This window comes from Anthonomus grandis, chromosome 12 (genome assembly GCF_022605725.1).
Source record: "Anthonomus grandis grandis chromosome 12, icAntGran1.3, whole genome shotgun sequence".
Taxonomy (NCBI): domain Eukaryota; kingdom Metazoa; phylum Arthropoda; class Insecta; order Coleoptera; family Curculionidae; genus Anthonomus; species Anthonomus grandis.
This window is the reverse complement of record NC_065557.1, coordinates 12,875,123-12,900,237: the sequence shown is the minus strand read 5'-3', so window position 1 is coordinate 12,900,237 and position 25,115 is coordinate 12,875,123. Positions and strand designations below refer to the sequence as shown.

General features: G+C 30.9%; 1 protein-coding gene across 8 annotated transcripts in view; it reads right to left on the bottom strand.

Moving 5' to 3' along the window:
- The window catches only part of LOC126742704 (uncharacterized), a 35,640-nt gene extending 11,291 nt beyond the window's left edge, over window positions 1-24,349 (bottom strand). Inside the window, exons 1-6 of one of the 8 annotated variants that reach the window (XM_050449483.1) lie at window positions 24,148-24,337; window positions 22,682-22,927; window positions 22,344-22,633; window positions 21,238-21,397; window positions 20,879-21,178; window positions 19,355-19,870 (exon numbers count right to left, since the gene is read on the bottom strand). In XM_050449483.1, the coding sequence (XP_050305440.1) occupies window positions 19,355-19,870; window positions 20,879-21,178; window positions 21,238-21,397; window positions 22,344-22,633; window positions 22,682-22,927; window positions 24,148-24,267 (1,632 nt within the window). In that variant the 5' untranslated portion in view covers window positions 24,268-24,337. Of the gene's footprint in view, window positions 1-425; window positions 716-766; window positions 1,013-1,812; window positions 1,983-9,191; window positions 9,792-11,214; window positions 11,515-11,573; window positions 11,734-12,584; window positions 12,875-12,922; window positions 13,169-13,944; window positions 14,170-19,263; window positions 19,871-20,878; window positions 21,179-21,237; window positions 21,398-22,343; window positions 22,634-22,681; window positions 22,928-24,147 lie in introns of those variants that run through there. The other 7 variants (XM_050449484.1, XM_050449480.1, XM_050449481.1 and 4 more) reach the window with 7 other exon arrangements.
- Between the last annotated feature and the right edge of the window lie 766 nt (window positions 24,350-25,115).

The following is a 25,115-nucleotide window of genomic DNA, read 5'->3' as shown; positions in this document are numbered from 1 at the left end:
GAATTTAATAATCGCAAGCTTATCTCTGTCCTAACGTAATTAAAAAAAACTATTAAAACAAAAAAAATATAACGCTAATGCTATCGTATGTAATATCTTTGGTAATTACAGGAATGGGGTTACTAAAAAATATAAAATGTTTATAATTCACAACATACCTGGATAAAAAGATGAAGACAAACTACTAAATGAAACTAATAAATTTGAACGGTATTCTTACTAAATTTATCATAATTAAAAAGATGTAACAGTATTTATTCATATAATGAATATTCAGTTATAATTAAAACAAAAAATCTCAATTGTGATAAACGTCTCAAAATCTATAAACATTTACGTAGATTTAAGAATTGAGCTAAATCAATTTGAACTTAGATGGTAAAAGAGCCTTTAGGTAATTACCTTAAAAATCTTTTTTTACTTACTGGGAAACATTGTTTTCTGCGGCAGATAAAGCTAGAATTGAAAAATGCGACAAACAAATCGGTTTGGATGTGCTGGTGGTTCCGCTGCTAAAGATAACAAACGCGGGGTCATTAATATCAACTTTAACTGGTTTAAAATCGTTTTCATTAGGGTCAGCGGTTGTTGCTATTAAGTTCATCCACCTGCAGCCTTCCGATTCATTTCCCATAACATATACTTCAGGTTGTTCTTCAGAAGTTTTCAGTATTTCCTGTAAAACATGCAGTTTACTGTCCGTAACAAAAAAAGCCTAAAATATTTAAATGAGGATTGATTTTTTTTAAAATAAAGTATTGTTCACCTTTGGTTTTATTTGGGAAATCTTATAACGAGCATCATACAGTTCAATATCAGGAAGTACCTCAACAACAGCAGCACCTAGCAAAAGGGCAGCAAGCGCGGGTATAGGGGCATCAAAATTAGGATTTCCACATACTATAATCATATCTTGAGGTTTAACACCTAAATTTTTTAGATCCAGTGCAACCCGAATAGCACGTATTTTCGCTTCCTCGAAAGTTTGGATTTTTCCAGAAAATCCGTCAATCTAAAAAAAAATAAGTTTTGCAAATTATTGTTATGGGTTATTAAAAAAAAGGACTTGTTTTTATTATTCTAGTTTTGTAAAATTAACAATTTTTTTACTTTTTCTTACTACGGCACTCCAATGAGTGATTTCTCATCCTAGGCTAACTCCATAGTTGAGTGTTAAATTATTTATCCAATCCTAAGGGTGAGTCATATTCAAAGGATTTTTATTGTCGAATGTTGTTAAAACATCTCGGCATAATAAAAAAGATGCTTTCTTAAAAGGAAAGGGACTCTCCATAAAATAAAATGCCAAGTTTGTTTTAAAAGTGATGCATTAGGTCATTGATGAGGTTATACATAAATTTCCACACCCAAGATCTTTGTTGGTGGCCGGTGTATTGTTAAAGGTGCTAAGATGTGAAATTTTAAAATGTTTTATTTATTTAACCCAGGCTTAAATATAGTAACTCAACTGATCGTAGTGAAGTCCATCCTTAGCAGAGTAGTTAAACTATAAAAATTAAGTAAGGATATTATTTTCGTCATAATAAAATGCAAAAAATCCATAATGCACTCATCTTTTCACACTCAAGAGATAATATATTATGGATTTCGGCTTTTGTAATAGCCATGATCAGATACAAAACAAATAAAACCCTTGTGATTGCCTTAAAATTCAGACAAATATTAATTTTATGGTACTGAAATAAATAATAAAAATAATAATTTGTAACTTAAAAATCGTAAAAAGAAAATATGTTAAATTCCTAGTTATTACATAATATTTCTAATTAACAAATATATTTTAATTTTTACCTGAAATGGCTTAGATCCATATTTCTGAGCAGTGGCCCAAAATTGTTCTCCAATCCCATTATTTACTTCATCTTTCCAAACTGTTCCTTTAAAAATTAAAGTATCGCTGTTTTCCATTATTTTTCCACTAACGCTGGAATTTACAACAATTAACCGAGATCGTTGATTTTATAAAAAAGTGAGTACGCTATCTTTTTTTATCATAAAATTAAGATATAACATACATTTATTTATTTTGGATACACAAGTTAACAATAAGAAGATTATAGCATCATGTATAAATTTATATGCTTAAGACTTAACGCTCAATTAGAATTTTTTAGATAAGCTAAAAATGCGGTATTTAATATCCTAAGTCAAATAACTGAAATCTCAAAAATAAACACGGTTTCAAATGGCATTTTGACGTTGTACCTACTAACGTCTTACGTAACGACCTTAGTAGATTTTAACTGCCATATTATAAAACCATGTACTGACCTAAACTGTCTTTATACAAGCAAATGGTTATAAGTGAAGTGGTTAAAGTGAACATTTACAAAAAATTACATAAAAATGGTAACTCTCTTTTTTTTATCATTGCTGTCAAATTGAGCATAGTGACCTAAATATGCAATTAAATAAAATATTCAGGAGAAAAGATTAAGCTGAAATGTCTTATAGCCCAAAACCTAGATATTATAATAAATTCCTTGTGGCTGTGTGGTGAAACCTAAGCGTATACCCTATGGTATAAGCGAGACAAAAGGCCTATTAGTAAAAATCAAAGAACCCGAAAGTGGACCATACATGAACGAAGTCATAGTTGGTCCAATATAGTTAGCATATTTACCGAACAGTAACGGACTGCAAAATATAGAAAATTTTATAGAACCAATAAGGGATCTTTCCTCTAGTTTCATATTGTCAAATATAATAATAGTATTATAACGATATTATATAATATATATGTTCTTCTTCATTCCGGAATGACATAAGCAAAAACACTGCACCACATATCTGGAGATGCGTGGAAGGTTAGCAACAAATCTTCCAGAAGTTTCAGATAGTGTGACTGCCGAGTATATTGGGAGCCGTGTCATCGCTGGCGCTGAGAGTCAGTTGTCAATTCAGTGGAGTAAAGTTCGGAATATTGTCACGATATTTAAATCAAACATAAATAATTGTAAATAAATGCAGTGAAAATAAATATTTCTAGTAGTCGCTAAATCAGGGTGTTTCGTAGCATAGGTGTGTAAATAAATTAGTTGACTATTTTCGATTATCAGGTATAGGGTATGAATTGGACGTGAGTCAACAGTACATTGGTAAAAATAAATAATAGTAGACTAAAATAAATCGGACTAAGAAGATGCGAAAGCTGTTGGATTTAAAAGTTGCTGAGCTGAAAAGGGTGCTAGAGGAAAAAAACTGCGATACGACAGGACATAAAGTGGACTTGCGGGAATAGCTTCGTAACGCATTACTTGAGAAAGGCGATGACCCGGACAACTTTGTTTTTTCTACTGCAAACGGTCAAATGTTGCAAGATTTTAGCTATAGAAGCTAAATTATTAGTAAACTCTGCAGAGATTAAAAAAAGTTGTGCCACATTAAGATACAAAACTGTGCCACATTAAGATATAATTATGTCAGGTTGGAAAAAAATATTCTGGAAAATAATGCGAATTTTAAAACAAAACGTAACTAAACACACAAGAATCTATAATCATCTAGTCAAATCTAGGATATGTTTACAACATACAGTTGAATAATCGGTGCTAGAAGTCAGAAGAGTCGTTGCAAGAGTTCAAAGCTTATATTGCACGTTTAGTTCGAGTGGTATATCCAGATTTCCCGCAAAAAATCATGGAACATTTGGCAGTCCAAGCATTCCTGGATGGACCTGGATGGTCCTGGATGCGATGAAGAAATGGGACACACTTCATGCTAGCACATGCATCTAAAGCTAGTAGATGGCACGGGCCCTTGAATTCGAAGCTGTCAAGAACACGAATATGGGCAGATTTTAGGATTTTGAATCCTATATTTTTTTAATAATATATTTGTATTATATGTGTCTTTTTAACCTATAATGTATCAGAACCTTAAGTAACTCTAAATGAAAAGATGCTAAGGAAATATGACTTATTGAATTTAATAAGCCTGACAATCCTAATAAGGATAACGGAGAATTGTTATCAAATTATTGCATTATCATGGGTCCTTAATACGTGTGCAAAGTTTCAAGTTCAAGTGGAAATTAACCTCAAAGACTTCGTTACATACATACTCGTACATACATATTAGAAGAAGAGTTATTAGAAGAATTTCTACAAGATAATAAACCACATTTTTAATTTTTTTCTATATTCAAAATAACACAGGTTTACCTTTAAATATTTTGATAAACTGAAACCCATCCAACCTTCTCTACCCAAGTTATACCCTCTCCGCTCAAGTAAGGAACAGTTTTTACATAGTTCATCATGCCCGTCAAACAGAATTTTAGATCAGTAAATATACTGTCTAACGTTTTATTTGACGGGCATCAAGTCCTGGGAATCTTTTTCTCTCATTCCTTTTCTATCTCTCTATATATATCTTTTCTATATAATTTTTCTAAAGAAAATAAATTAGAAAGCATATTATATACTTATATTATCCTGATTATTATTACACGAACTAATAAATATACCTGGACTGCCAATTCATTGAAAAGTAAATGACCACTACTAGGTGGCCGCCATTTTGCGTGATTGTGTCCTTTCGATGTTGGTCATTCTGACAAATTTCAGTTGTGCCAATTGTAGGGAAACAAAATAATTAAAGTTTTTGAGAGGTTATGTTTACAAATATAAAATAGAAAGTTAAATTTAGTTAAGAATTTAAGATAGTTGCGTTAGATCTGTGAATTTTCTTGTACTACTTTTAGAATTTCTTTAAAATTTATGAAAGAAAGTAATTCTCACCTAAAATGCGACAAAGTTTCAATTAACTTGGGATAGATGCATGCACTTTAAAATATTTGTTTTATTATTCTGATCATTTTGAATCTTATAAATCTAAACCTTAACTTGAATCTTATAAATCCTAATACCATGAAAATGAGGATATTCATTAAATTGTTTGCTTGTATTTACTTAACAAATTTAGTTAAAAACACTTATAGTGTTTCCACATTAATAGGTACAACCATTTATAAAAATCAAAATATAAATGATTTTATGAGGGTTTGCAATTAGCAAGGGTTTATACGTATAGTAAAAATAAGGAACTCTATATATTATTCTATCGTAAACACAGACGCACAATTGACAATAATTCAGTTTTGAGAAACAGTAAACCAAATAGTTTAAATAAGGCTGGTGAATCATTATACGCGTATTAAATGAGGAGGAAGCTATATCGCCTGATGCAGACGATATATCCATGCGTCGTTTACAAATCGCCAAAAACTAGGCAATGCGCTATAGTCACACGTCAGACGTCAGCGTCGCCAACATTACCGTTATTTAATATATTTTTTGTTGGCAACACTAAAAATGTTCAGAGTGACCAACATGAAAAGGACATAACCACTATAAAAATGGTAGCCACCAGGCAGTGGTAATTTTTGTGTATCGTGGCCATATGCATTAGTAGTCCAGGTATATTTATTAAGCTCGTATCTAATCATGTAGCTGTAGCGACGATTATGGCGAATCTACTCACATTTTTCGTGATTGATACATATTGGAAAAAATATTTAAGCAACAAAAAAAAATGCTCGCAGTTATAATAGATTTAATTATTATCTCAAATATGCACCTAGGTAACTTTAAGGTATCGATGAAGATCTCTTACATATTAATATCAGAGAAATATAAAGGAAAAACATATAATATAATATCTTATGTATGTGAAACGTCATATTCATGTGATAATAAAATAATTAACGTTATATCATTTGAGCAAGTAACTATTACGTCAAAATTATCACAATAATCATGTAATTTGTATCTAAATTTCTTAATAAGTGTATAGCTTTTTCATTATTTTTCATATACAGGGTGCCTTTTTCATAGGGACAGTATTGCTATCTCCTATACTATAAAAGATACGAGGGCGGTTAAATTAGAAAAAAGGTGCGGTATTTTATTCTGATTAGAAAAGTGTATTTAGATTTTTTATGCGACGTTTCGTTTTTTAGATATCATCATCAACTTTTTTTTTTTAATACGGACCTGGATTTTTTATTTTATATTTAAAAAGAATTTTTATTTTCATTTTCAACAATGTATAACTTAAATATCTGTCTCGACGTTTCGGTATAAAAATAGCAGTTTTCAAGCTTTTTTCTTTAATACGGACCTGATTAGTATTTACAAAATTAAAATACGGCAGATTTGGGTTGAGTTGGGTTAGCTGCTAATATTATTCACTAATATCAATTGCGGCTGATATTTTTTTATGTGGTTAGGAAAAAAATTACGATATGCGATTTGTTCGATATTAATATTCGATAACGAAAATCTATTTTCAAAGCTGCATGGAGAGCCACCTTTAATGAAAATGGAACCGTGCTTGCCGAATGGTTCAAACTTTATAACAATGTCAGATTTATTACAGCTGTGACTTATTTAGGTAGGCCATGGCCATTAGTAGGCATTATTATTATTAATTACAACAAAATTATTAAAATATTACTTTAATATTTTAACGTTTTGCCGTAAGTTAGTTTCTTAAATTAGTTTAAAAGCTTTGGTTGTTTCCTTAACAATTTCCTAGTTTAATATTAACAAAATAAATACCAGTTGTAAAATGGTACGGTATAGTGATAGTGAAAAAAAGGACATGTACGATATTTTTATAAGATGTTATCGAAAGGTTGATGATGCAGTAAGGGAGTATGCTAGATTATATCCAGACAGAACTGCTCCAGCGCGAAAAACTTTTTAATTGGTTTCAAGAAATCTCACCGAATTTGGATGTGTATCAAAAAAACGCGGAAAATACCGTGCCAAGAATACACACAATAATGTTAATGTTTTAGCTCAAATTCATCTTTATCCGGAGTCTTCATTAAGAATTATAGGTTCTGAATGTGGGATACATCCTTCAGTGGTCGAAAAAATTTTAAAGAAACATAAGTATCATGACTACAAGTTCCAACCGGTTCAGAAACTGAATCCAGGTGATTCAGAACGCAGACCTGTTTTCTGACGTTGGTATCAAGAGATGTTAAATGCAGACCCGATGTTCTCTACGACCATTTTATGGACCGACGAAACTACATTCACTAATAATAGCATGTTTAACCGAAAAAATAAGCATTTCTATGCGCAAAACAACCCACATTTAGTAGAAGAAACTAAGCCTCAAAATCGATTTAGTCTTAATATGTGGTGCGGAATCATCGGTAATAGGCTAATAGGTCCCAAAATTATTGATGGAAATTTAAATGGTGAAAGGTACGTTAACCTATTGATGGAAGTTATGGATGAAATTCCATTGGAAACATTAAGAAGTAATCGGTGGTTTATGCAGGATGGCTGTGCCGCTCACAATTCCGCTGTTGCCCGAGATTTTCTCGACACAAATTTCATGCCTTAATCCTCTGGATTACTTCTTATGGGGATTTTTAAAAAATAAAGTCAATAACAGTGAAATAAATAATATGGAGGTGTTAACACATCGGGTCTCTGCTGCATTTAGAGATTTAAAGCCCGAATACTTAACCCGCTCAATAGAGAATTTAGAATTAAGGACCGTAAAATGCATTGAACATAATGGGGGTCACTTCGAAAATTTTTTGTAAATAGTGTAAATGTTATTTGTAAAAAACTGCTTCATTTTTTCTCAGAACTAAAAAACTGCTTTATAAGCAAGAAAAACAGCATATTTTCTTGCCTAATGTATGTAAAGAGAATGTTGTTTCTTTAGTTAAATCGTATTGTTTTGTTATTTTTTTGGTTAATACACGTTTGTCATTTGTTTGTAAATTAAATAAAATATTTCTTATTAAAAGTGTAAAATTCAATTTTACTTACAGATTTATTGTTCCCCTTCTAAATCTAAAGCAAGTACTCGTAAATTAAAAGAAACATACCAAATTTTCGAATTTCTTTTTCTTACTCACAAAAAAAAGGGCAGTGTAGTTTTAAAATTTTATGTTTGATATTGAAGATTAATAGGTAAATATGCATTCAAAAGGTATTTTAATTTTGTAAATACTAATCAGGTCCGTATTAAAGAAAAAAGCTTGAAAACGGCTATTTTTATACCGAAACGTCGAGACAGATATTTAAGTTATACATTGTTGAAAATGAAAATAAAAATTCTTTTTAAATATAAAATAAAAAATCCAGGTCCGTATTTAAAAAAAAAAGTTGATGATGATATCTAAAAAACGAAACGTCGCATAAAAAATCGAAATACACTTTTTTAGTCAGAATAAAATGCCGCAACTTTTTTCTAATTTAGCCGCCCTCGTATCTTGTATAGTATAGGAGATAGCAATACTGTCCCTATGAAAAAGGAGACACCCTATATAAATATTACATCAATGTCACACAATGTAGAACATTGCCTTGCAACTGGTAGTTTTTTGATGATGTCACAAAGAGTGTGTCCCGAATTGAATCAACAGTACCCATAGCCTCGGCATTTAAAATAATGTTTTAGTTAATTCCAAGTACTTATGTCTCCTATACATATCAAATTATTTTATATTTCAGGCTTTTAGATTCAGTTCTCTTTTGTTCCATGAATTTATAGACATTTTTATGTCATCCGGGCTTTGGAGCGGATATCTCGCTGAACTTTTGGAAGTTTATTTTTGTTTTCAACACTGGGTGTCATTTTTATATCGAGAATTTGAATATATCTTCAATACATTTTAACTATTTGCTCATTTTATTTCGGGCATTTAGAACTAATATTTGACGTTTTTTTTTAATTAATTGAAATTTAGTGCATTTCAAGTCTAATGTATGTTACTTCTATCTTTTTTATAGTAGTTCCAAAGAAATATTTTTTTGGGTCATTGATAAAATACCCTAATGGAGGAGCCACTGATATTTTTTAACTTACACTAGATTATTTTTTGTCAAAAGTCATTTCGCCCTTAGAGAATTCAATTATGAAAAAAATGCAAAAAAGTAGAGAGATAAAAAATATTTTCGGGTTATTTTCGATGTCTGTTATGGACATTATTAATAAAATCATAGTGATAATCAAGTGTCATTATTTTTTACTTGCCGTTACTTTTGTTTTCGACCTTTCAATATGTGAAATGTGTATTGCAACAGCCTTCCCTATACTTCCCTGGTGACGCTCTGGTGCATGCTTACTGGTGAAGTATAAAAAAAACTGCAGTTACAATACTTACAATATGTTTACAAAAAATACTATAGAAATATGCTTATATACTTTTTATTAATATTCATATAATAAAATCTTTCTGTCATAAAAAGGGACCAAATTAAAATATTCAAATAAACCTAAGCAATACCCTTTTCAGCAAAAATAATTTTCTTTAATTCAGATACGGCAATTTTTTCACTAGCTGTTAACGGAAACTTTTCGAAAAACTTAACGCCATCAAGCTTATGGAACTCTCCCATTTTTTCCACTACAAAGGCTGATAATTCTTCTGCAGTTGCCGTTTTACCAGGCTTCAGGACAACACAAGCAAAACTACGGTTTCTATCTTCGTCGTGTGGCACACCGAAAACTGACGATTCTTTTACAGACGGATGTTGGGAGAGACATTCTTCAACCAAAGAAGGGAAAATGAAACCACCCTTATGCTTAAATGCGGCGCTTAATCTATCGCAGAAGTAAAAGAATCCTTTGTCATCGTAGTAAACGAGATCTCCTGTTTTAAGAAAGCCATCTTCATCGAACTGATCTTTGCATGACTTATTGTAATAACCTAGCATTCGGTATGGGCTTTTTGTATAGAGCTCACCGTTCTGATTTGGTCCTAGTAACTTACCGGTTTCTGGATCAACAACCTAAAATTTAGGTTACTATTAGGTGTACATTTCGAGGAATGGTTAGGAAATTATAAGTCTATTCGTTGTAGTGAGTAAACCTTAATTAATAAATACTTATAAAGAGTTTATTAATATTGCAATTGTTACATAATTTGCAAACAATATATTTTTAAAATATATAACGAATATAAAGAGTGTTTATTGTTTAATGGCAAAATATAGCGAAAAGGGATTTTTCTGTTTAAATCAAAAATATTAAAATATAATGATATTTCAACACATAATTGGTAGGTATTGTAAAAAAAAAGTTTATGCAATAACTGCCGGTTTTGGCAATTTTTTTTGACATAATAATGCACCTCAATATAAATGTTGATGTGAAAAAAAGTAAGGGAGATTCACGAATATATATTTGGTATCGATTGTAAATTGCTTTACATTTTATTATAAGTTCATAATGCACCTCCATGAAAATTAAAGCATAAAAAAAATACAATTTTTTCGGTGATTTTACAGGCTCTCCAACCTATCACCATGTTGAAATATGGTTCTATTGACACCTTAAGAGAAGCATTTTAAAGCTTTAAAATTCTAATTTTCAGATTTTTTATGCTAAAAAGGTTTAGGAGCTGCCAGTTCCATGTAGGCATGACAGATAATAAATAATTTTCTAAATAATAATTTACCAAATTTTGTCCTTTTTTTCATATAATATTAGAAAGTTTTAATGTTGTTATGACCAGATTTAGTGCCACAGAATGGGAAGTGTCAGTTTTTTTTTTAAATACAGCTAAGTAAATATTTGCTGTCGATCTTGTGTGTCAAGTATAGGATGTCCTAAGTTGTTCAGTAAAAAAATCGTAAAAAATACATGTTCAGTTAAAAAAATTTAAAATCCGAATATTTGCTGTAATTTCAGAAACCCAACGGAAATATATAAATCCCTTGACATTGAAATCAAACTTTTTATAGCTATATTTTTGTGTCTCACATTATGGTGATTAAAATTGATAACACAACGTTTCATCTTAAAGTGAGCGTCTTTAAGTTTTTTTCCTAATGAGTGGTGCTCATTAAGAAAAAAAACTATTGGATTATACCAGATTTATAGATATATGCACAATCTATACATAGAAAAATTAAATTTCACAGTGGTTGGAATAACGTAAGTAAACATCTAGAACAACTTCTTGCGGAGGGAAACCCATAAAATAGAAAGCAATACAAATAATACCTTAAAAGAAGTATTTCATATTGATGTTTAAGTTATGTAAGAGCATTCTGTATTCAAGCCAATGGAGTTCTTACTAATCCATCTATTGAGAATCATAAAAGTTTTGTGATTAATGAAAAAAATCTATTTTTTGAACTTTCCTTTTTCTCCTTTCCATTCTCATTTCCATTGCCACATTCTGGCTGAAGTATATAATAAAATGCTTACCTTAACCTCAAAATTATTAAAAATTTTATTCCCCAGAGATTCAGAGTAACTATTAATAAAATCTTTATCTGCGTCTTTATCAAATATGAAAGGTCTTCCACATTGTTCAGTGGATCCATAACCTCTGAAAATGGCCGCATTTGGAAATATTTCTTTCAACTTTTCAATGAATTTGGGATGTACATATGATCCACCAGTACATATTTTCGTAACTTTTGATAAATCGTATTTTTTATATACAGATTCTGTTACCGCACATGTAGCTGTTAAGATTCCATAGGATAGGTAGGCCGAAGTAATCTGTAAAACATTAATAATTTCAGGTTTAATTCGGTAGTAATTAAATTGTGTTTATTTACTTCATAATTTACAAATATCTCTAGAAGTTTGTCAGCGGAAACCTTTGGCGCAGCAATGATTGGACAAGCATTAGTAATGCTAATGGCTAGTATCCAGATGGAAGAAACGTGACAATAGGGAACAAATAAGAGAATTGGTTGAAAATTTGAAAAATCAAATCTAAAAAAAATGTCTAAAATTAATAAAAATATGATATCATCTGATCTTCTTTTACTTCATTATATTATGGAGTTCCTAAATGTCCTTACTTTTTATTTACTATAGGAGTAAAGACGTCATAAAATGGTCCAGTGTCTAGAATTACACCCAAAAAAGTTTTCGTATGGCTATTTGATGCAACAAAGTCTGTCTTAACCATTATTTAGCACAGTTGAGCTTTTTGTGACAGCTCTATTGTGACAAAGAGCAATTTCAAGAAACAAATATTTACTTGTGACAAAGTTTTTTTAAATGAATTTATTAATCGCAAGCTTTTGCTTGTCCTAACGCAACTAATTAAAAAAAAAACTATTAAAACGAAAGAATAATGTGACGCCAGCTCTTATGCTATCGTATATAATATCGTTGATTGAATATTTGATCCGATATCCCCAAATATTCAATTAAGGATAATATCTCACTTCTGAATTCTGAAAAGCAGAACGGATTTTTTGTTTTTTACGTTACAAATTAAAAGTTGGTAATTACAGGATTGGGGGTACCAAAAAATAATAAATGTTTATAATTCATATAACTGAATAAAAAGATAAAGACAAATAAATTAACGGAACTAAGAAATTTGAACAGTATTCTTACTAAATTTATAATAATTGAAAAGATGTAACAATATTCATTCATATAATGAATTCCCAGTTCTGTTATGATTATAATACAAAAATCTCAATTGTGGTAATTGTCTCAACATCTATAAACATTTTTGTAGATTTAGGAATTGAACTAAAGCAATTTGAACTTAGATGGTAAAAAGGGGGGGCTTTGGGTAATTATTTTAAAAACCTTTTTTTACTTACTGGTAAATATTGTTTTCTGTGGTAGATAAAGCTAGAATTGAAAAATGCGACAAACAAATCGGTTTGGGTGTGCTGGTCGTTCCGCTGCTAAAAATAACAAACCCTGGGTCATTAATATCAACTTTAACTGGTTTAAAGTCGTTTTCTTTAGGGTGGGCGGTTGTTGCTATTGAGTTCATCCACCTGCAGCCTTTCGATTTATTTCCCATAACATATACTTCAGGTTGTTCTTCAGAAGTTTTCAGTACTTCCTGTATGACATGCAGTTTACTGTCCGTAACAAAAAAAGCCTAAAATATTTAAATGATGATTCATTCTCTTAATAAAGATATTTTTACCTTTGGTTTTATTTGTGAGATCTTATAACGAGCATCATACAGTTCAATATCGGGAAGTACCTCAACAACAGCAGCACCTAGAAAAAGGGCCGCAAGCGCAGGTATAGGCGCATCCAAATTGGGATTACCACACACTATAATCATATCTTTAGGTTTTACACCTAAACTTTGTAGATCAAGTGCAACCCGAACGGCACGTATTTTTGCATCCTCGAAAGATTGTATTTCTCCAGTATGTGCATCAATCTTAAAAATACATTATGCAAATTATTATATTGTCTAATGCGAAAAAAATACTTGAAAATGTTTTTACGATTTGAGTTTTGTTTAAATATGATTCATAATTTTTCCCCTTACTATAGGCTAGCTCCCTAGTTTAAGATTTGATTATTTCTCCAAGCCTGAGGGTTTGCTACACTTAAAGAATATTTTACTACAGATTATTATTAATATAACTAATTAATAAGTAAGATGCTTTCTTAAAAGGAAGTCTTTTCTCCACAAAATAAAATGACAATCTTGTTTTAAGAATGCAGCGGATAATTTTCAAGCAGGTCCGACTTTGATGAGATAACTTGTCATTATCAGACTCAGCTCTTTATTATGCGTTTTGCTATTTAAATATAGTTAACAAGCATTTTTTCTCTTCTTGTAACAGAAATGTTAACATTTCTGTTACACCTGAGAAACAGAAATGATCTGGGTCAAATCAAAATCTATTCTTTTGATTTAACCCAGGCTTAAATATAGTAACTCACCTGATCTAACGTAACCCGTGAGAAAATAGGTTAAGTAACTTTAAAGTCAGCAATTGACTAAGTTCTATACGTACCAAACTTTGTTACTTTAAATGAGAAATCCTATATAATTTTGTATTTTTAGGCTACATGAGAAGTTAATGAATATGTGAAAAAAAATTTGGTTCGATAAGGTTTTTTTTAAATATATTAAAATATGTATTTGTAGCTTTTTATGTGTTTAACCAAACTATTTTTAACTAACAAATATATTTTAACTTTTACCTGAAATGGCTTCGATGCATATTTCTGAGCAGTGGCCCAAAATTCTTCTCCAATCCCTCCATTTACCACATCTTTCCAAACTGGTCCTTTAAAAATTAAAGAATCGGTGTCTTTTGTCATTTTGCCACTAATACTGCTACCAAATTAACAAAGAATGATAACATGCAAGATAAAATTTTTCTTTTATGTAATTTGTTTTGATGAATTGAGAAAAATGTTTGATATTAAACATTGTTTTAGGTTTTAATCATAAAATTAAGATAAGACCTACATTTATTTATTCTGATTACATAATAACAGTAAAAGATGTTTATAGCATCATATATAAATTTATATGATAATGGCTCGAGGCTTAACTATAATATTTTATATACAGGGTGGTTTAAAAAAAATGCCGAAATACGTCAAAAGGTTTGTCAAGGGGGACAACTTTCTAACCTAAAATTACTTCACCCCCTTTCACCTATTATATAGCAAGCTCATCCCCTTGAAAATTTTAAATGGCAAGGGGTATCGAGTAATAGCTTGTTTAAAAGGTCTTTTGAAGTCTTTTATTTTGACGTTTGATTTTTTTAAATCGGTCGATTCGTTTTCGATAAAATTACAAAAATCTTTGTTTATCTAATTTTTTCGGATAGAAAATAAAAACGTGAAAATATCAGTTTTTATTTCATTTATTTCTTAAGTGTTCAAAATGTTGCCTGTTTTTGGCCAAACAATGATATAGGCGATGTTCAAATTCCTGACGGAAATTTTCAAAAACATGTTGTGGGATATCATGGCAGCTGTCGATGATGCGTTGACAAAGTTCATCCAAACATTCAGGTTGGGGACTAAACACAATAGATTTTAAATGACCCCATAGAAAAAAGTCTAACGGCGTTATATCAGGAGATCTAGCAGGCCATTCTATAGGCCCCCTTCGCCCTATCCATTTATCTGGAAACTCGTCGTCTAGCCATTGCCGAACGGGAAGAACATAGTGAGCAGCAGCGCCGTCTTGCTGGAAATATATTTCAGCCTCATCAAGTATAGGGTTTCCATCATCATCGATTTGGTTTTCAATGGATTTAGTGATATGCGGATTGATGGTATTTTCCAACATATCCAAATAAATGTCTCCATTTAAATTGAAATCAGTAAAAGTAACTGAGAGTGCAGACATACGCAGATCACGCGCTAACTCTTACTCTCCTACAGAGGATCTAAAAAAAGAAGTTAATGATCCTGGCAATCCTAATAAGGATAGCGGAAAATTGTTCTCAAATTATAGCATTGTCGTCAGTCCTTAATACGTGTACAAAGTTTTAAGTTGATCAGATTTTTAAAAACCAGTAAAAATTAACCACAAAGATTTCGTTACATACATACATACTCGTACATATATAGACCCAACCCGAGCTAAAAAAAAGCGTGTTAATCCCTATTTCATATTTGGTTACTTAATTGGAACCATTCATCAATGGCCTTTTCATAGCTACAATTTGCTTTGGATATTAGAAACATTTCTAAAAGATAATAAACAATATTTTAAATTTCTTTCTATATTCAAAATAACACAGGTTTACCTTTAAATATTTTAATAAACTTAAACCCATCCAACCTTCTCTGTCCAAGTAAGGAACAGTTTTTACATAGTTCATCATTAGTAATAGAGCGGGTCGAAAAATGGATTTTTTTTTGTTTAATATCGCAAGTGAGTAATGTGGAAAATGTCTAACAAGCGAAGATTAATGATTATACAAAAGATGAGGCAGATTAAAAAAAAATTAACCGGGCCCCAAAAGCTTAATATTCAAAAGAAAAAAAAGAAAAAAAAAGAAAATTGATCTGAGTAGCGAAAAAATGTTCAGAAATAATGTTATTAAAATGTATATAAAAAATCAAGACAATAATTTTATTTTCCACCAGGCCCTAAGCTTTAATAAAACTAAAGTTTTGTGCAGCTCTTCGCCTGACTTAGTGTTTATGTAGAAAATGCTGTCGGGTGGGCGATTAGCGAATATTTGGTTGTATGATTTTTGTATTACAATATAAATTAACAACAATTAATTATAAACATTAAACCAGCCCAGAACTCGCCACGTGGAGGTGGCTGCACATCGAGTTCCACCCACCCACCCTCCCCACTCTGAACAAAGATTAATCTTTTGCTGCAGTAAAGTATTGAGCTTTGTTTTCAAAAGTAGGTAAATCTAACCTTGCATCAATTTTTGCGCGAATATATTCATCTCTTGCTACACTTCCGCATACTTTTAAAGACGCCTCTGTTATAAGCTTAACACACCTTTCGGTTGCCTGAGTGTGACAAGGATAATTACAACATTCATCTTCTGTTGCTCCGCTAATTCTTCAATTGAAAATAATTTGGTAATTGGAGGTTCGGTTAAATTTATGCTCTGGCAATCAATAATATCTATGTAGTCATCCGCCTCGAAATTTAGTTTTGGAGTTTTGAAAACTCTAGGTTCCGTTATTATTTGTGTTCTGGCTTTCCTTATTCGACTAACTGCTAGTTTTCTTATATACTCTCGAGGGTCTGTTAACATTGAAACCAGTAAATTTTCAGGATTCGCAAAATACGAATTCCCTTCTATCACTTTATCGATAATATTTCTGATAGCTTCTGGAAACTGCCTAGATATTTTAATCATCTCCCACAAGTATCTAGCACCATCTTGTAAGAGCGGTTTGGTCTTTATCTTAAACCACAACCAACTACAATAAACTCCACAACAGGAGTTTTTTCGCAGTTGTCTAGAAGGCTCCCAATAGGTCCTGTATAATTATATGGTCCCTTCGTGTGGCCGTCCATTTTTTGTAATAAATGCCTTAACGGCAACTCGTTTGCATGAAGTAAGCAATAAGCATCATGCGCATTAGTATGTTAGCAGCGACGTGTATTAAAGAAGAATATATTGTATTACGAGAACTTTATGTGCGTTCGGGGCCCGGTTTAACCTTTTTTTTTTGACCAATTTTTTTTTACACACTTGTGGGGTTGTATATTATTGTTTACAGTTTACTCATATCAAAATAATAAAAAAAAAAATAATTTTTTTTTTGAATATTTACCCCTTCTGGGGCCCGGCCTAAATATTTTAATTTTTTCTCATCTTTTGGGGAACTATATTTTTGGTCAGTAGGCAACTTTTGGTAGCTACTTGGTTTTGATTTTCAAAAAAAAAAAAATTTTCAGCCCACCCTAGTAAATATACTGTCTAAGGTTCTGTTTGACGAAGTCCTGGGCATCTTTTCCGCTCCTAATCCTCTTATATCTTTATAAAATTTTTCCGAAGAAAATAAATTATAAAGCATTTAATTATTATATATTTATCACTACTTGTATTTCAATTTGGCTGTGTTTTTGTTGTTTGTACTTACATGTGTTTCCGTCATATTGTCTTCATCTATGTTTTTATATATCTTCTTAGCTTTTTAGTGGCAAACTTCTGATTAAGTCTTCGTAATCAAAAATAATAATTGAATTCATGGAAAATCACAAAAATTTGTTGTGTTCATTTACTTTTGGTTTTAATATGGCAACATGGGTGCAATCAATAGGATCTACCTATAACACAAGAAAAGTTGGATCTCTCTATAAATGTTAATTTATTTATTTGTCTCTCATCTCTTATATTTGAAAAATTAATGAATTGGTCAGCAAGGTGATTGTTAATAATTTCAGCAGTTTGCAGTTTTAATAGATTTAATTATTATCTCAAATATGTACCAAGTTCTTGTAACTTTAAGGTATCCTGTGTAGATCTCTAACATATTTCTATCAGAGAAATATAAAGGAAATACATATAATATAATATCTTATGTGAAATATGATTTTCATGTGATAATAAAATAATTAATGTTATATCATTTGGAAACTAATTATTACGTTAAAATTATCACAATAATTACGTAATTTGTATATAAATTTCTAAATTTATAGGTTTTTCATTATTTTTCGTATGTAAATTTTACACCAATGTCACACAATGTGTTTAGTGGGTCCATCCCTTGCAACTGGTAATATTCTACCAGTTCCATCAGTTATTGGGTGGTAGGATCTCAGCACCTACTAGTAGGTAGACAGATACCAGGACAATGGTTTTCTTTTGCCGGTTACCTTCCAGGGTGAGTTTAGCTTCTCTAAAGTCCGATGTACAGAGATGCGAAACAGGATTGGGCTGCGTATAGCTAGGTATATAAATGGTTGTCCTAGGTTGATTATTACTGTGGAAGTTAAAAATTCGAGTAAGTGATTCAGTTAGTGAACACAGACCTTATTTTGTCTCATTCAGGACTTTTGAATAAGTGCTATAGTGTTCCGCATAACATCAAGACGGCGGCATAATATTGCCGAAGCAACTAATTACACTGAATGATATTTACTTGACACAGTTTTATTTGGCATGCTGTTGTGGTGTTCGAATTGTATTGATTTTATACCTCCTCCCCTAGCACAGGTGAGATATTTATGTGCATCATATTTGTGAAGAGGAAAGCATTTGATAATGTCATAAGAAGTGTGTTTCGAATTGCATCAACAGTACCTATGGTCTCGGCATTTAAAGCAATTTTTTTAGATAATTACAAGGATTTATGCTTCCTATACATTTCAAATAATTTTTTATTTCAGGCTTTATATCGTCCGGGCTTTGGAGCGGATATCTCGCTGAACTGCTAGAAGTTTATTTTTGTTTTCAACATTGTCATATTTTATATCGAGATGATATATTAGTCATTTTTATATCGCGGAATTGAAAATAGCTTATCATATCTTCAATACCTTTTAATTATTTGCTTATTTTATTCCAGGCATTTAGAACTATTTAAAATAAATTATTAATAAACATTAAAATAAAATATTTGACTTTTTTTTAATTAATTGAAATTTAGTGAATTTGAAGTCTAATGTATGTTATTTCTATTTAACTTACACTATATTATTTTTTGTCAAAAGTCATTTCGCCCTTAAAGAATTTAATTATGAAAAAAATGCAAAAAAGTAGAGAGATAATATTGATAAAAAATATGTAAGTCTTTTCGGGTTATTTTCAATGTCTATCAAACATTATTAATAAAATCATAGTGATAATCAAGTGTCATTATTTTTTATTTGCTGTTGTTTTTGACCTTTCAATATATGAAATGGGTATTGCAACAGCCTTCCCTATACTTCCCTGGTGACGCTTTGGTGCATGCTTACTGGTGAAGTGTAAAAAAAAACAGCACTTGCAATACTTATAGTTGCAATTACTTATAATTTACTTTATATTTTATGATTTTTGCTAAATATGTTTACAAAAAATACTATGGAAATATGCATATATACTTTTTATTAATATTCGTTATTCATATAAAAAAAAAATTTTGTCATAAAAAGGAACAGAAGTAAAATATTCAAATAAACCTAAACAATACCCTTTTCAGCAAAAATAATTTTCTTTAATTCAGATACGGCAATTTTTTCACTAGCTGTTAACGGAAACTTTTCGAAAAACTTAACACCATCAAGCTTATGGAATTCTCCCATTTTTTCTACTACAAAGGCTGATAATTCTTCTGCAGTTGCCGTTTTACTAGGCTTCAGGACAACACAAGCAAAACTACGGTTTCTATCTTCGTCATGTGGCACACCGAAAACTGACGATTCTTTTACAGACGGATGTTGGGAGAGACATTCTTCAACCAAAGAAGGGAAGACGAAACCACCCTTATGCTTAAATGTGGCGCTTAACCGATCGCAGAAGTAAAAGAATCCTTTGTCATCATAGTAAACGAGATCTCCTGTTTTGAGAAAGCCATCTTCATCGAACTGTTCTTTGCATGACTTATTGTAATATCCTAGCATTCGGTATGGGCTTTTTGTATAGAGCTCACCTTTCTGATTTGGTCCTAATAGCTTACCGGTTTCTGGATCAACAACCTAAAATTTATGTTACTAATAGGTGTACACTTCGAGTAATGGTTAGGAAATTATAAGACTATTCGTTGTAGTGAGTAGTAAACCTTAATTAATAAATACTTATAATGAGTTAATATTGTAATTGTTACATAATTTGCAAACAATATATCTTTAAAATATAAATAGTGTTTGTTGCTTAATGGCAAAATACAGCGAAACGGGTTTTTTCTGTTTAAATAAAAAATATTTAAAAATATTAATAAAATGTAACGACATTTCAGCACATTATTGGTAATGTAAAAAAAAAACAGTTAATGCAATAACTGCCCGTTTTGGCATTTTTTTTTGACATGATTACGCACCTCAATATAAATGTTGGCATACAAAAAAAGTAAGAAAGATTCACGAATATATATATGGTATTGATTGTTTAGAAAAAAAATTACCTTACATTTTATTAAAAACTGATAATGCACCACCATGAAAATTAAAGTATCAAAAAAAAAATACAATTTTGTGCTTTTCATACCATATTAGAAAAAGTTTTAGTGTTGTTATGACCAGATTTAGCACGACAGAATGGAAAATCTCAGTTTTTTTTTTAAATACAGCTACGTAAATATCCTTAATTTGCTGTCGATCTTGTGTATCAAGTATCGTAAAAAGTACATGTTTAGTTAAATTGGAGCAAATTTGTGCTTATTAAAATATCGCTTAAAAATTAGAAATCCGAATATTTGCTGTAATCTCAGAAACTCAACGAAAATTTATAAATTCCTTGACATTGAAATCAAATTTTTTATAGCTACTTTTTTGTCACACATGATGGTGATTAAAATTGATAACACAATGTTTCATCTTAAAATCAGCATCATTAAGTTTTTTTTTAAGTTCCAACTATTGAGATTTATAAAAATTTTGTAATTATTAAAAAAAATCATTTTCTTTTTAATCTTCTTGAACTTCTCCATGCTAGATTCCTCATTTCCATTTCCACATTCCGGCTCAAGTATATAATGAAATGCTTACCTTAACTTCGAAATTATGAAAAATTTTATTCCCCAAAGATTCAGAGTAACTATTAATAAAATCTTTATCTGCGTTTTCATCAAATATGAAAGGTATTCCACATTGTTCAGTGGATCCATAACGTCTGAAAATGGCCGCGTTTGGAAATATTTTTTTCAACTTTTCAATGAATTTGGGATGTACATATGATCCACCAGTAGTTATTTTCGTAACTTTTGATAAATCGTATTTTTTATATACAGATTCTGCTACCGCACATGTAGCTGTTAAGATTCCATAGGATAGGAAGGCCGAAGTAATCTGTAAAACATTAATAATTTCAGGTTTAATTCGGTAGTAATTAAATTTTATTTATTTACTTCATAATTTACAAATATCTCTAGAAGTTTGTCAGCGGAAACCTTTGGCGCAGCAATGATTGGACAAGCATTAGTAATGCTAATGGCTAGTATCCAGATGGAAGAAACGTGACAATAGGGAACAAATAAGAGAATTGGTTGGAAATTTGAAACATCAAATCTAAAGAAAATGTGTAAAATTAATAAAAATAATGCCATATGATCTTCTTTTCTTAATTATTTTTATTTCTTTTCTTTAACCATTCATCAAGCACAGTTGAGCTTTTTGTTACAGCTCTCTTGTAACAAAGAGTAATTTCAAGAAACAAATTTTTACTTGTGACAAGTTTTTCGCAATCGCAAGCTTATCTCTGTCCTAACGCAATTAAAAAAAAAACTATTAAAACAAAAAAAAATTAACGCTAATGATATCGTATGTAATATCTTTGGTAATTACAGGACTGGATGTACTAAAAAATATTAAATGTTTATAATTCACAACACACCTGTATAGAAAGATGAAGACAAACCACTGATTCATTCAACAGTATTTGTTTGGGGGGCTCCTTTTGGAAAGGACAAATAATAGGTATTGAAGGACCAGCGTGAACTTCACACGCAAAAGAAAATAAGAAAAAGAAAACAATTACAAATTTACGGCGTCAATAACGACTTACCTGACACTCGATGAATTGGTATACTGTAGAACTGTAGATTAGATGGTTGGCCGGCCAGTTTTCTCAACACACACGCTATTCTATGTTTCGATGCGTATCGTACGATGGTACCGATCAAAAAGCCCGTCTCTCGCGGGAGGAAGCGTGCACCTGTCCAAGCCATCATTGACGCATGCACGCGGATATGGATTGTTATTGGTCAATTAAAATAATCAATACTTCTAACAAAATTGGCGGTGCATTCAAATACCCTTTAAATTTGCCAATTCCAAACAGTATTCATTCATATAATGAATTCTCAGTTATAATTTAAAAAAAAAATCTCAATTGTGATAAACGTCTCAAAATCTATAAACATTTATGTAGATTTAAGAATTGAGCTAAAGCAATTTGAACTTAGATGGTAAAAGAGCCTTTGGGTAATTACCTTAAAAACCTTTTTTTACTTACTCGGAAATATTGTTGTCTATGGTAGATAAAGCTCGAATTGAAAAATGCGACAAACAAATCGGTTTGGGTGTGCTGGTGGTTCCGCTGCTAAAGATAACAAACGCGGGGTCATTAATATCAACTTTAACTGGTTTAAAGTCGTTTTCATTAGGGTGGGCGGTTGTTGCTATTGACTTCATCCACCTGCAGCCTTCCAATTCATTTCCCATAACATATACTTCAGGTTGTTCTTCAGAAGTTTTCAGTACTTCCTGTATAACATGCAGTTTACTGTCCGTAACAAAAAAAGCCTAAAATATTTAAATGATGATTCATTCTCTTAATAAAGATATTTTTACCTTTGGCTTTATTTGTGAGATCTTATAACGAGCATCATACAGTTCAATATCAGGAAGTACCTCAACAACAGCAGCACCTAGAAAAAGGGCCGCAAGCGCAGGTATAGGCGCATCCAAATTGGGATTACCACACACTATAATCATATCTTTAGGTTTTACACCTAAACTTTGTAGATCAAGTGCAACCCGAACGGCACGTATTTTTGCATCCTCGAAAGATTGTATTTCGCCAGTATGTGCATCAATCTTAAAAATACATTATGCAAATTATTGTATTGTCTAATGCCAAAAAAAATACTTGAAAATGTTTTTACGATTTGAGTTTTGGATAAATATGATTCATAATTTTTTCCCCTTAGTATAGGCTAACTCCCTTGTTAAAGATTTAATTATTTTTCCAAGCCTAAGGGTTTGCTACACTTAAAGAATATCTTACTACAGATTATTATTAATATAACTAATTAATAAGTAAGATGCTTTCTTAAAACGAAGTCTCTTTTCCACAAAATAAAATGACAATCTTGTTTTAAGAATGCTGCGGATAACTTTCAAGCAGGTCCGACTTTAATGAGATAATTTATCATTATCAGACTCAGCTCTTTGTTATGCGTTTTGCTATTTAAATATAGTTAAAAAGCATTTTTTCTCTTTTTAACTTGTGACTTGTTACTGGTAAGATAATACATTGATTTTCGTACCCAAGACCTTCGACATTTCTCAGGTGCAAATGGTAACTTTCTGTTACATCTAAGAAACAGAAATGATCTGGGTCAAATCAAAATCTATTCTTTTGATTTAACCCAGGCTTAAATATAGTAACTCACCTGATCTAACGTAACCCGTGAGAAAATATTTATTTATTTATTTATTTCAATATACGGCAGAGCCAGTTTACAAAAACAAAATATATAATACAAAATACTAGATAATATAACAATATAAATACAATAGTAGAATTACAAAAAGATAATATACCAAGATAAAACCTGTGAAAAAATACTCATCAACAGGGCTAAAAACTTAACACTATCCAAGGAACGTAGATTAAAGTGTCAGATTATTTATTTTTGATTTGAATGACCGTAAGCCGCCGGAAAATGGATCCAAACTATTTTCGTTAAAGAAAATTCAGGACAAAGTCCTAGTCAGTAGGACTTTGCGTTTAAAGTCTACGGTGCCAAAAAGTTTTCTAAAGCAGGATGGTGGTTTGATGCCGGTTATAAATTTTCAGTGGCATATATAAAATAGCTTAAGTAACTTTAAAGTCAACAATTGACCCAGTTCTATAAGTACCAAATGTTTTTAAATAAGACATCCTACATGTTTGTATTTTTAGACTTTTTAGAAGTTAATTAAAAAGGTGAAAAAAAATTTGGTTCGATAAGGTTTTTTTTTAATGAATCGAAATATGGATTTGTAGCTTTTTATGTGTTTAACCAAACTATCAAATATATTTTAACTTTTACCTGAAATGGCTTAGATCCATATTTCTGAGCAGTGGCCCAAAATTCTTCTCCAATCCCTCCATTTACCACATCTTTCCAAACTGGTCCTTTAAAAATTAAAGAATCGGTGTCTTTTGTCATTTTGCCACTAATACTGCTACCAAATTAACCAAGAATGATAACACGCAAGACAAAACTTTACTTTTATGTAATTTGTTTTGATGAGTTGAGAAAAATATTTGATAATAAACATTGTTTTAGGTTTTAATCATAAAATTAAGATAAGACTTACATTTATTTATTTCAAATACATATTAACAGTAAAAGAGGTTTATAGCATCATATATAAATTTATATTATAATGACTTGACGCTTAACTATAATATTTTATGTATGCTTGAAACGCGTGATTCAATATCCTAAGTCAAATAAGTAAAATCTTAAAAATAAACCAGGTTTCAGACAACAGTTGGACATTGTACCTACTAACGTCGTCTTACGTAACGACCTCAGCTGATCTTTACTGGCATATTATAGAACCAAGTACTAACCTTATTTATATGAAAATATACAATATATAATGGATGAGTAGCAACGGATGATACTGAATATTAAATAGGTGAACATAAATATGGGCGATTCGAATTGTATTCTCTAAACATCCATATGATTACTATGTCTTCAGGAGATAAAGATGAACCCGCAGGAATATACCATTGAGAAGAAACAGTTTCACCAAATTCAGTATTCGGACTGACTTTAAATTCGAAACCCTAATATAAGAGATAATTCAGTATCAATTATTAATCTGAACTGGCTTATTAATTCCTTATGACTGTGATAAGCAAATAAAAAGGTCTCTTAGAAAAAATCAGAGAACCTGAAAATAGCCCTTACTAAGCCAATATATTTACCACATAATGGTGACACCACCTGACTGAAATGAAGATTGTGTACATAGAGTAGTATAGGGAAATATAAAAATTCTT